General features: G+C 36.6%; 1 protein-coding gene across 2 annotated transcripts in view; it reads left to right on the forward strand.

The window, feature by feature from the left end:
* Positions 1 to 12,839, forward strand: part of RNF19A (ring finger protein 19A, RBR E3 ubiquitin protein ligase) — a 59,305-nt gene that overhangs the window by 12,451 nt on the left and 34,015 nt on the right. The window contains exons 2-3 of one of the 2 annotated variants that reach the window (XM_082601835.1): positions 3,951 to 4,027; positions 11,854 to 12,619. In XM_082601835.1, coding sequence (XP_082457961.1) covers positions 11,946 to 12,619 — 674 coding nt within the window. In that variant the 5' untranslated portion in view covers positions 3,951 to 4,027; positions 11,854 to 11,945. The remainder of the gene's footprint in view (positions 1 to 3,950; positions 4,028 to 11,853; positions 12,620 to 12,839) is intronic. The other variant, XR_014291665.1, reaches the window with a different exon arrangement.

Here is a 12,839-nt window from a genome sequence, read left to right on the forward strand (position 1 = left end):
AGCACAGGCTCCGGACACGCAGGCTCAGCGGCCATGGCTCACGGGCCCAGCCGCTCTGCGGCATGTGGGATCTTCCCGGACCGGGGCACGAACCCGTGTCCCCTGCATCGGCAGGCGAACTCTCAACCACTGCGCCACCAGGGAAGCCCCTATTATAATTTATATCCTTGCCAACTCACTAATATTACTGTTTGGGGAAGACATAGTCTGAAATGTCTTTATTCAGTGCTTGGTTAGGATGCACTAGAATGAAAGTTCCACAGAACAAGGGCCTTGTCTGTCTTGTTCACTATTATATGTCTACCACCTAGAAGAGTATTTGGCACATGATAGGCACTGAACATATTTGTTGAAAGAGAAAATGAATTAATGATTATAAAGAATAATGAATTAATGCATGCTTAAGCTAAAATTTCCCATGACAGCATCGTATACAGATTCAAGAATACTGTATCTCAGATCCTTTGGTAAAGGTCTCCTTTGGAAAACCGCCAAATGTTTTCCCCCCGAAGTGTATACAGCTTTCCTCTTGAGGAAAAGTTCATGCAGCACAGGGCAGCTGAAAATCAAGCAGAAAACTAAAGTCTTACTGGCCTAAGGTGTCAAGGGATGGAATTTGGGACTGCCAGAATGGCTGGAAATTGAGTGGATAAATCCCAGAAAGGAGGGAGTTGTAGTAGGATAGCCCTAAAATCTATGAAAAAACTCCCCTGAAATACCCAGGTGACCCCTGAACTCTGCAGAAAGATTCCAAGGAGCTCAATGGAAAATAATAGCAGTTAGGCTGAAAAAGCTGACTAGAGATTTCACCTGCTACTCTCTGCAGGGGAGACAATTTGGTGTTTGATTCCCACCAAATTAAGGGGTTTTAAACATTTGTGCCCAGAGACCCATTCTAAAACATGAAACCAGCCTCCACAAGTTTGACTTTATTAGCCAGTGATTTAACTGCCAGGTATAATAAAAATCCTCACTTTTAGGAGCAGATAAGAAGCTGTAAAAGTCTCTACTGCATAACATCCATAAAATCCAGTTTATAATAGACAACTACTAGACATGTGAAGAATCAGGATAACGTGATTTAATGTCAAGACTATCCACCCCAAAATGGTAGCTGACCCTAAAATTAGCAGAATTAGCAGACTTTAAAGCAATTGTAATATATTCAGTGACCTAAAGGGAGATGCATGATCATCATGACTGAATAGGTGGGCAATTTCAACAGAGAAATAGAAACTATAAAGAAGAATAGACAGTCTAGAACTGAAAAGTACAATATCTGAAATAAAGATTTTACTGAATGGATTTAACAGCAGATTTGGAGAAGGAAGAGGAAAAAGTTGATGAACTTGAAGCTAGATCAACAAAATTTGCCAATCCAAAGAATGGATAAAAAGATTACAAAAAATGAACAGAGCCTTGATGGCCAGTGGGACAGTATTAAAACTAACATGTGGGGCTTCCCTGGTGGCGCAGTGGTTGGGAGTCCGCCTGATGCAGGGGACCATGGGTTTGTGCCCCGGTCCGGGAGGATCCCACATGCCGCGGAGCGGCTGGGCCCGTGAGCCATGGCCGCTGAGCCTGCGCGTCCAGAGCCTGTGCTCCGCAACGGGAGAGGCCACAGCAGTGAGAGGCCCGCATACCGCAAAAAACAAACAAACAAAAAAACTAACATGTGAATAGCAGAGAGATAAGAGACAGACATAGACAGACAGTAGGGTAAAAAATATGTTCATTGAACCCCAACTAGGATAAATAAAAGGAAAACCACATCTAGGCATATCTTAATCAAACTGCTGCACGTCAGAGATGGAAAGAAAATGTTAATGCAGCCAAAGGGGGAAAAAACCCACATTACTATAGAGGAATTAAAATATCAGTGAAGGATGACTTAATCAGAAATGATTGGAGACCAGAAGACAATTGAATGACCTATTTAAAGTTCTGAAAGGATAAAGCTATCCACCTGGTATTCTATATTCAGAACAAAATATCCATGAAAATGAAGGTGAAATAAGGACATTTTTCAAATAAACAAAACTTGAGAGAATTCATTGCTAGGAAACCTGCAACACCAAGAAATGCTTAAGGAAGTTGTTCAGGCTGGAGGGAAATGACATCAGACGTCAGATGAAACTTGGATCCACAAGAAGGAATGAACAGTACCAGAAATGGTAAATATGTCTATAAATAGATTTTATCCTCAGAAAATACTTTGTAAGCATATAAAGCAATGAAAGAAGAACTTGGTAGATGTGACTAAATAAACATCTTAAACTTCTTCAAAAATCACAAAATTAAAGGGCAAATATTAAGAGGAAGTAAATATGAAAGGTTTAAAATCAAAGAGGACCATTAATGTTCTAGTGTTAAAATGGGTAAAAAATATGAACAGATAAATCATTGAAAAAATAAAGAGGGCTGTAAGCGTGAACAAACGTTCAATTTGTTTAGTAATCAAAGAAATGGAAATGAAAGTACTTACTTTTTTTTGCCACTTAGAAAAAGCTATTGAAATGATATAGGGTGTTGATGAGAATTCAGAGAAGTAAGCACCTTTCCAGTTGGTGGGAGCATAAATTGGAATGAAATAGTTCGGTAGTTTATTTCCAGAACATATTTTGGAAGTCCATACCACCTCGGTAGCAAGAAATTCATACACCAAGAAGTAGCCTACCAAATTAGGTCAGAGGTAGGTAGAAAGGAGATCATTATTCAATAATTGGTGTTGAGATAACTAGCTAGCCATTTAGAAAAACTCAAATGTTGATCTCTACTTAGTCCTAACATGAAAATAAATTGAAATGGGTGAAAGATGTAAGCAATAAACAAAGCATAGAAGTACCAGAAAGAAACATGAGGGAATTTTAAAAATATAATCTTGGAGTGAGCAAGATGTTCCAAGACAGATATAGAATCCAAAAGTCATAAAGAGAAAGATATGTGAATTTGAACACACACACACACACACACACAAAATTTTAAATTCCTACGTTGGAAAATTACCATACAGTTTAAAAAAAATTATTTGACACATAATAACAAAGTTCCTTTACACAAAAGGCCTTATACCAACAGCAGGATATGAACATGTGGTTAGTTCACAGAAAATGAAATGTGACTTGGAAACATTTGAGAACCACATATAATACCAAATATATAGTCATTAAAATTTTTTCTTTATTCCTCATCTTCTCTCAACCTCTCAACATAAGTATATATGGCTGAAAAAGTTTAATGGCCTGTTATGCTTTTGTAATATAAAATAGTATTTTAGTAGCATCTAAAATAGAAAGTCTCGTTTCTTTATGTTCTTGATTCTCACTTGAGTATGAGATAGCTCAGGCTTCACTAGTGATCAGAATTAATGATCAGTAGAAACAGTGCTGGGAATCTCTGTACCTATTCCCTCCTCATTTCAAACAAAAACAACTTTATACTTAATCCTCTTTCCGTTCTCTTCAACAGTGCTATTAAGTGTTTTTGCATTCTACTTTTATTACATTCATGTTTTAGAGGTGCTGAACATCTGGGTGTCAGACGTCAGTAAAAGAAATTGAAATCAGAAGCTGTAGGTACTCTTTGCTCTTATACTTAGTATTTATCAACACAAAATTATTGGATTTTCTCTGTCTTTTTACCTTTGTGAGAAGTAACAGAAGAAACCTAATTTTAGCTGAATAACAGAGGCAGAAACAGATATTCAAGAGTATAATGGGATTTTCTCTTGGTAAATTAATTTCTTTGTTGTTTATAAACTTTATTTTGCCTAGCCTTCTATCTCCAGAATACCCTTTCATGAGTCTTAAATCACATAGGCATGTGGGTGGTTAATAGATGCTACTAAAACATTTGTAGTTAGGAGATGTTTATTGGTTGAATATTTTAAATCTGTAATTCTTGAAGTTGTATAATGTCAAGATATTCACCACGTCTTATTTATCCTGTAGCACAAGGGTCCCAACACCCCCAATCCACGGACCACTGCCAGTGGCAGCACAGCAGGAACCGGGCAGCACAGCAGGAGGTGAGCAAGCGAACCTTCATCTGTATTTACAGCCACTCCCCATCGCTCGCATTACCGCCTGAGCTCCACCTCCTGTCAGGTCAGTGGCAGCATTAGATTCTCATAGGAGCGCACACCCTACTTTGAACTGCGCATTCGAGGGATCTAGGTTATGCGCTCCTTATGAGAATCTAGTGCCTGATGATCTGAGGTGGAGCTGAGGCAGTGATGCTCGCGCTGGGGAGCGGCTGCAAATACAGATTATCGTTAGCAGAGAGGTCTGACTGCACAGAGACCATAATAAATCAATTGCTTGCAGACTCATATCAAAACCCTATCAGTGAGTGGCAAGTGAAAATGAGCTCAGGGTTCCCACTATGCACTATGGTGGGATTCTGCACTATGGTGAGTTGTATAATTATTTCATTATATATTACAGTGTAATAATAATAGAAATAAAGTACAATAAATGTAATGCACTTGAATCATCCCGAAACCGTGTCCCCACCCCCATCCATGGAAAAATTGTCTTCCACGAAACCAATCCCTGGTGCCAAAAAGCTTGGGGACGGCTGCTCTGGCACTTGTGGGGTAAAGATTCTTTTCACAGTTTAAAAGCTGGATGTAGTAAGGTTGTATCACTTAAAGAGAATCTTACAGCAATAACAAGCCAAAAGCAAAGATATGAACAGAATCCTCAGTTCCTCACTTCCACTTATGTGTGTTCTGCATCATTATTTATCCAGTGTTTATTAGGCACCTACAATGAGTTACAAGTTGTATTAGGTACTAGAGATACAAAGCTTGTCTTACATTTCACTTCAGCTAACATTTAGCATAGTGCCAGGTTTTAGCACGTGCCAATTTCACTTTCTTTTCATAACATCTATTTGAAGTAAGTGGTATCATCCATATTTTGTAGTGGAGATCACAGACTCAGGAATGGACATTATCTGAGATTTTATAACTAACAGTGGCTGACCAGGTCTTGACTCCCAAATTCTCTTCTTTATACATCCAGACTGGGTGTTTTTTATTTGCCCCTCCAGATCCACTCCTCATCCTTCCTTGACTTTCTCTGTGCCCCAGAGGAGGTTGACCTAGTCTAAGGACTGCCTCACTTGGGCTCCTTTGTTGGTTTCTGATTGGATTTAGCCAGTGTGAGGCATTGGTGGATATTGGAGATCCAGAGAAGAGAGAAGCTGGGTATTTATTCTTCCAGTTGCCATTGGACGGCTCTCTCCCTGCTCCTTCTTTCAGAAGGCTGGCAGTGGCTTCCTGAAGACTTGCCATCCCTGTTGGTTCCTTTAACCCTACCCACACCTTTGTAAATGAGCCCTTCAGTTATCTCTTTGAAACTGCTTTGTTTTTTTGCCAGGACCCTGACTGATACATACAGGTTTTCAAACATGGGCTACTATTTTGTATGGATTTGAGCTTTCTAACTGTTTTTATCTATCCTGTGTTTATAAGTTGAGCATTTAAAATCTGCAGCACATTTTCATGTCAAACAATATTGTAATTGTTTATTAGGTGCTTCACCTGGAATGGTCAACTTCCATAATTTTTACGAAGAATAAAAAATAGCATGCTGCCAAATTAGATGTATTTTATGATGCGTCAGTACGAAGTTATCAGCACTTCTACTACATCTTTGGTCCATAAAGCTTTGACATGTGGTAGAAATACCTTTGTTGTGGGCTATTCCTATTTCTTAATTCCATATTCCTCAAGAGGTACAAAAAAGTTCGAATCAAAGAGATCTTGACTTTAAAGAGGTATAAACACTGTGGGCTAGAGAAGGTTAGGTAAGCAGGTTCACGTCTTTGTCCTTCATACCAGTCTCAGGTGCTGGTCTTCAATTTAAGTACATAAAAAGGTCAGGAGGTGGGGCTCCTTTGCCAGTGATAAAAACTAATTTTTCAACCAGTTTCTTCAGGGGGATGAAAGTGTGTAGCAGCAATTGGCAGAGAGTCTTCGTTACTTGTTGGAGTTGTGCTAGACTGGGAAAGAGGGGAAAAGAGAGCCATTTCTCATATTTTAATTAGCAGGTGATTGGAATTTCTTGTGACATTGGTGTTAAGAGAATTTGCCTCCTATGTGATTTTAGATACTTGGTTGAAAATACATAATATGGGGTCTACTTATATTTTACTCTCCTTTCTGTTTCACTAAGCTCTTCTAGCATCTGCAATTACAGATCTATACTTTTATTTAGAGGGGAAAGGTATCCCCACTAAGCCAACAGCCATAACATCATGGAGGCCAACCTCAGTTATCTTTTTCCCCCACTACTTTTCTTCATGTTATCGATGTGTTGTACTTCGACAAATCCTTGTGATAGTAAATCAGTTTAAAGAGTATCCAAAGTTGGGGATTATTAGGAGTTGTATATATTTCAAATTATATCATGAAGTACATTTACTGCCTCTCCTGTTCCTGCTCTGAAATGATGTAAACTACTCTAGGTTTTTAATACATAATTTATTTTGCATTTGATCCAGTAGACCTCATATTTGTCTTTGTAAACTTGGTGTGAACTAATTGGACGTTTTAAAAAGTAGAACATGTATATGCCTAGGAGGCATGACAGTGAAATAACAAGATTTTTTCTTGTGCTTATGAAATGATATCATCACTTCAGTGACATTGTGTCATTTTAAGAAATACTCATTTGGTATTTATTCACAGTGTCTATGTTCCTGACTCCATCTTGGCTGTGTGTGGTATTAAAGAAATCAAAGATATTCAAGTTCTACATTTAAAACCTTATTAAAACATTGAAGGTAATCAGGGCAGAAAAACAAGTGAACACTGTAAAAATTTCTTATCTGAGTTATAAAATGTGAGTAACAGTTTAGTTAGGAGGAGAGAAAAGGGAGTGGCATTTCAGACGGGGGAATGGCTTGAATAAGGCATGGAATTGAGGGATAGTTAAGACCAGCCCTAGATGATATGTAAAATATAATTGTCTTTTGTTTTCTGAGACAATTTTTGATATACTGATAGTGACTGGAGTTGTTTCATGAAGGCAGCTGCAGACAGATGATGGTACTGAGGCTGAGATATCAGAAGACCTGAATTTGACCCTGAACCCTGTTATTTCCTAACTGTGCAATATTTACCCTCTCTGTACTTCAGTTTTCTCATCTATCAAATCAGGATAATAATACCCATTCCATAGGGCAATGAAGTTTAAATCAAAAGTGCTTTAAAAGCACTTTAAAACTCTACTGTGTAGTGGTATTATTATATACAACGTATTTTCCCTTCTTTTTCCAACCAGGAACCCAGCTTTTTGTTTTAGAACTCAAATAATATTTTTGTCTTAATGGTGTGTGCATTTATGAGGCCGAACATAACAATAGTACTTACAGATTGATACAGTTGATAGTTTAAAAAGTTGAGTTCAAAAAGAATAGTACTATATTAAATGATGCAAATAATAGATTTTTATTTTTCATTGGAGAATAAAATCAGCTTTTTCTAAAAATAAGTTTCTAAATCACTGAAAGTTTTTTTTTTTAATAATTTCACACATTTTTGTCATCTGTTCAAATTGGCAGAATTTCTGTAGTGCTTTTTTTGGTTTTTTGGTGGTTAAGGGTATAGTCTCAGAAATCCAAGTTAGTTTACTAGTTTCTAAATGTTTATGCAAATAAACAGTTTGATTAAAAACTCTTTGTTGTGGGTGAACCATATAATCTTAATTTCATATACCACTAGAATAATTAGGTTTAGTTCTTTACTTAATACTCTTGAGTCTCTGATTCCCCATCTGCAAAGTTAGACTAAACTTTATGTATATGGCTAAAACTTGTATATTGTAAATCACTGAGAGGAGGGGAAGGAGGTACGAATATGTCCACACTTTGGGGTGGTGGGGTGAAATATTGACTATATCTTTTGAATCTGCTGTTATGCAGGGCCTCTTATTAATCTTGTAGGTGGCTTGCAAGATGGCTTCCTTTCTTTTTAAGATGAATTCTGTAATAGCCTATAGTTTGTCATAATGTCTGAAAGACTCCCTCTAAATCTGGTGAAAATGGACTCGGCTGTTTTCAAGAGTTGTAGTAACAGAGACAAATTTAATATATATAAGTTTATAACTATTGGTTTTGTGATATATATTTCTTCTCCAGACATATCGCATTGAGTACAGAGACCCATGTCTATCTTGTTTATGGTGGTAACCTCAGGGTTTATTTAGCACATGCTAGGCTTAGACTTTAACTTTGAAATTAAGCCAAAGTCCCCTTGATTGAGGCATTCCCAATACTGTTGAGTCACATGCTTTTAGACACCTTTCGTGGATTTTTTCTACAGGATAGTCACTAATTTATGTGGGTTTTTTAAAAATGTCTCTCTTATCTCTATACATAGGTTTTTAAGTACTACCTCACTATAGCCCCATAGGCTGAAAATGACTATAAACTGAGGGTTTTTTTTTTTTTAATGGCACTTTTATTTTTAGTACCTAAACTAATGAAAAACAAGGAGCCTTGTTTTGGAGGCCAAGCCTATAGAATTCTGTTTTTAAGTGAAAGTGTTTAGCAGACTCTCTTTAGAATTAGTGGTTCTTGACCAGCGTGTGCAACTAAATTACTGAGGAACATTTTCAAAATATACAAGTTCTGGACCACATCCTCAATTTGATTGGGTAGCTCTAGAGTGGAATATGTTTTTTGTTGTCGTTTGTGGGATTCAGTTAACTGGTTTTTTTTAAAACTATATGCAATAGATGCTCATGGTACAATTGTAAACTATGCAGAAAGCAGAAAGTGAATACTAAAGATTATTCTCCCCAGGGTAGCCATTGTTAATGGTTTAACATTTTTCCAGAAATTGTGTAGGTACATGTAAACCTCTGTGGGTGCGTTTGTTTCCACATATGGATTCATACTATACATACTATTTTGCAGTTATTATTGTTCACTCAGTATTATGTAGCGAGATCTTTTCCTTATCATTACATGTAAATTGTGGTTGGTTCCTTTATTTTTACCAGTTCCCTGTGAGACAGAAGTTATTTCCAGGTTTTGTGTGGGGCTTGTTTGCCTTGTTTTGTTTTGTTTGCTTCTATCAGCTAGGCTGCAGTGAGTTTCCTTGCACAATATTTCTTTGCACACTTGTGTCATATTTTCTGAAGGATAAATTTTACATGTAGGATTGCTGGTCAAAGAACAGTTCCATTTTGAAGTTTAATAGATAGTGCCAAATTGGTTCCCCAGAGTTGTGCTGATTTGCAGTCCTCCCAACAATATGTGAGGTGCTTCTTTCAATACACATTCACCAACTCTTTCAACCTTTGTCAGTCTAATGTGTACAGATGGTGTATCTAGTGTTTGAATTTTCATTTCTTTAGTGTTGTTGAACACTGTTTCCTATCTTCCTAATTTTTGTAATTCTTTTTCTCCAAACTTCCTCCTTATATCCTTGCTCATTTTACTACTAGGTTGTACATCTTTTTCTTACTAATGTGTAAAAGCTGTTTGTATACTAAGGAAATTTGTTCATTGTTATACATGTTTTACTAATTTATCACGTCATCCTACTTTATAGTATTTTTTGCCATATAAAAATATTAAATTTTTTAGTATTCAAATTTGTTTCTTTTCCTTTGATGCCTATTTGTTTATTTGCAGAATGTTTTAGAAAGTCTTCCTAAGTGGGATGACCGTATGTTCTAGTTTGCCCCTGTTATCCTAGTTTAAATATTAATAGCACCTCCATTCACTCTTACTAGGTTCTTTTTTAGATAATGAATTATATGGGTATCAAATTTCTAAAAGTGTGTTTTGAAAAATTCTCCAGCTGGTATTCATTAAATACCACTGGTTTAATGTTTTAAATGATAAATTCTTAGGACAGAATCCCCAAGATAGATTCCCTCTACAGTTCTGTTCATTGATACATATATTGAACCCTGGAGTACAGAAAGCATTTTGAGATGCAAGAGAAAATAATAACTATAAAGAAGAAAATATGCAGAAATTTTTAGTTCATTTACCATCACACTCTATATTTCCCTCAGAATTAAGGGAATATGCTGCAGATGATGGGAAAATATAAACTGATAGACATGAGTAAAATTTGCCTGAGTGAAATATGTGTGGCTATCACCTCAGGGAGCTTGGTTGTTTTTTTTTGGACCTTTAATTGTGGTATAACAATCACCGAGAAAAATGTATTCATCATGAGTCTGTGGGTCAGTGATTTATCACAAACTGAACATAGCTTTGTAACCACTATACCTGTGCCTCTTCTTTTGTGCCTCTCCTCAAAAGGTAGCTACAGTACTGACTTATAACATCACAGATTAGCTCTGTCTGTTTTTGAACTTTATTTAAATGGAATTGTACAGTACAGATCCTCTTACGAGAGAGTCATTCTTGTTTTATGAGTAGCAGTGTTTTGTTCATTTTCATTGCTTTCTGGTATACCAGATATACCAGAATGTGGAATGAATATACCACAACTTGTTTATCCATTCCACTGGTGATGGAAATATGGGTTGTGTCCAGTGTATGGGCGTATTATAACTAGTGTTGCTGTGAATGTTGTTATGTGGACGTTTTGGTGCATGTATGCATTCGTTTCTCGTGCATTCATGTATAGGAGTATAAATTGGGTAATAGAGTATCCATGTGTCCAAATTTGGTAGATACTGTTAAACAGTTTTTCAAAGTAGTTTTCTAAACTCCTACCAGCAGTCAGCGTCTTTGCTAACACTTGGAAATGTCAGTTGGAATTTTAGCCATTTTGCTGGGTGTGTAGTGGTCTCTCAGTGTGGCTTTAATGTGTACAACAAATGATGTTGAGCACTTTTTCATATTCTTTTGTGAAGTGCCTGTTATGTCCCTCACCCATTTTTCTATTATATTGTCTGCTTTGTCTTGTTGACATCTAAGTATTCTCTCCATATTCTGGATACTGGTCCTTTATTAGTTTTATGTGGCGAATGTCTTCTCCCACTCCCTTCATACTGTCTCTTCATTTTATTGTAGTCCAATTTAACAATCTTTCATTTTATGGTAAGTACTTTAGTATGTTTTGTTTAAGAACTCTTTTCGTTGAAATATTCTCTTCTATCAACTCCTAGAAGCGTTATGATTTTACTTTTCACATTTAGATCTATGAACCATCGATTGATTTTTATGCAGGGGGTTAGCTATAGGTTAAGTTCCTTTTCTCTTCTCAGATGGGTAACCAGTAAAACAGTACTATGTTGTTTTTGTTTTGTTTTTGACAAGGCCATTCTTAATGCTCAGCAGTGCCACTTTTGGCAATAAGTCAAGTATCCATGTGTATATGTGGGACTTTTTTCCTGGACTGTGTTCTGTTCCACTGGTCTTTGTATCCATCTTGGTGATGTACCACACTGTCTTCCTAATTACTGTAACTTTATAATGAGTCATTATATCTTGCAGGGTAAGAGCATACCCCGGCCCACCCCCCACACACTTTGTTCTTCACGATCGTGTAAGCTCTACTTAGCCATTTGTATTTGCATGTCCATTTTATTGTCAATTTTTTTTAAACTCCTAAAGGCAGTGGGAATCATTGAGGTTTGAGTGTGATAAAAATCAAAAGTTTTGTACAAGATTTTAAGAATAAGGTCAGCTCAAATCTAGACTCTTAAGATTAAGTAATATCCTTGTTATATCAGCATTGGTTTTATATTCTCTTGTAGACTACTCAATAAACTGGCCTTATTTAAAAAAATCAAAACCAAAAACTAATGGTTAAAGAACATGCTTATTTGAAGTTTCATAGAGGGTTTGTAAGTTTATTAAGAAACATGCAATTAAATAATCTTGGTGTTTTTGTTTTCTTTTGTTTTTCAGAACATCTGTGATAAGTCTACCATAAATTGAACTCTTTCAAGAATTCTCTGAAGGAACCAAATAGGATTTTCTTACATCATGACTTAATCTGAATGCAAGAACAAGAAACAGGTTTTATCTCTAAATATAATGAAGGGCTGTGTGTAAACACAGACCCTGACTCAATTCTAATGAGCATTTTAGACATGAGTTTACATCGGCAAATGGGTTCAGATCGAGATCTTCAGTCTTCTGCTTCATCTGTGAGCTTGCCTTCGGTCAAAAAGGCACCCAAAAAAAGAAGAATTTCAATAGGCTCTCTGTTCCGGAGGAAAAAGGATAACAAACGTAAATCAAGGGAGCTAAATGGCGGGGTGGATGGAATTGCGAGTATTGAAAGTATACATTCTGAAATGTGTACTGATAAGAACTCCATTTTCTCTACAAATACCTCCTCTGACAATGGATTAACTTCTATCAGCAAACAAGTTGGAGACTTTATAGAGTGCCCCTTGTGCCTTTTACGGCATTCTAAAGACAGGTTTCCTGAGATAATGACTTGTCATCATAGATCTTGTGTGGATTGCTTACGACAATACCTAAGGATAGAAATTTCTGAAAGTAGGGTTAATATCAGTTGCCCAGAATGTACTGAACGGTTTAATCCCCATGATATTCGCTTGATATTGAGTGATGATGTCTTGATGGAAAAATATGAAGAATTTATGCTTAGACGGTGGCTCGTTGCAGATCCTGATTGTAGGTGGTGTCCAGCTCCAGACTGTGGGTAAGAAGATTTTGTTTGATTTTTCTTGAGTTAATTTTTTTCTCTGTGGATAAAATAAGAATTTGCTGACTGTTACTCAAAAGAAAAATCTTAACATGCCAGGTAATTCATTCATTCAGTAGACAAAAATATGTTGAGTATGTACCATGTGTCAGGGACAATGTTAGATATTAAAGGCAGGAATCTTGTCTTACTCATTTTTATATTGTCTTTGCATCAT

Source organism: Mesoplodon mirus (assembly GCF_964341445.2).
Source record: "Mesoplodon mirus genome assembly, chromosome: 16".
NCBI lineage: Eukaryota > Metazoa > Chordata > Mammalia > Artiodactyla > Ziphiidae > Mesoplodon > Mesoplodon mirus.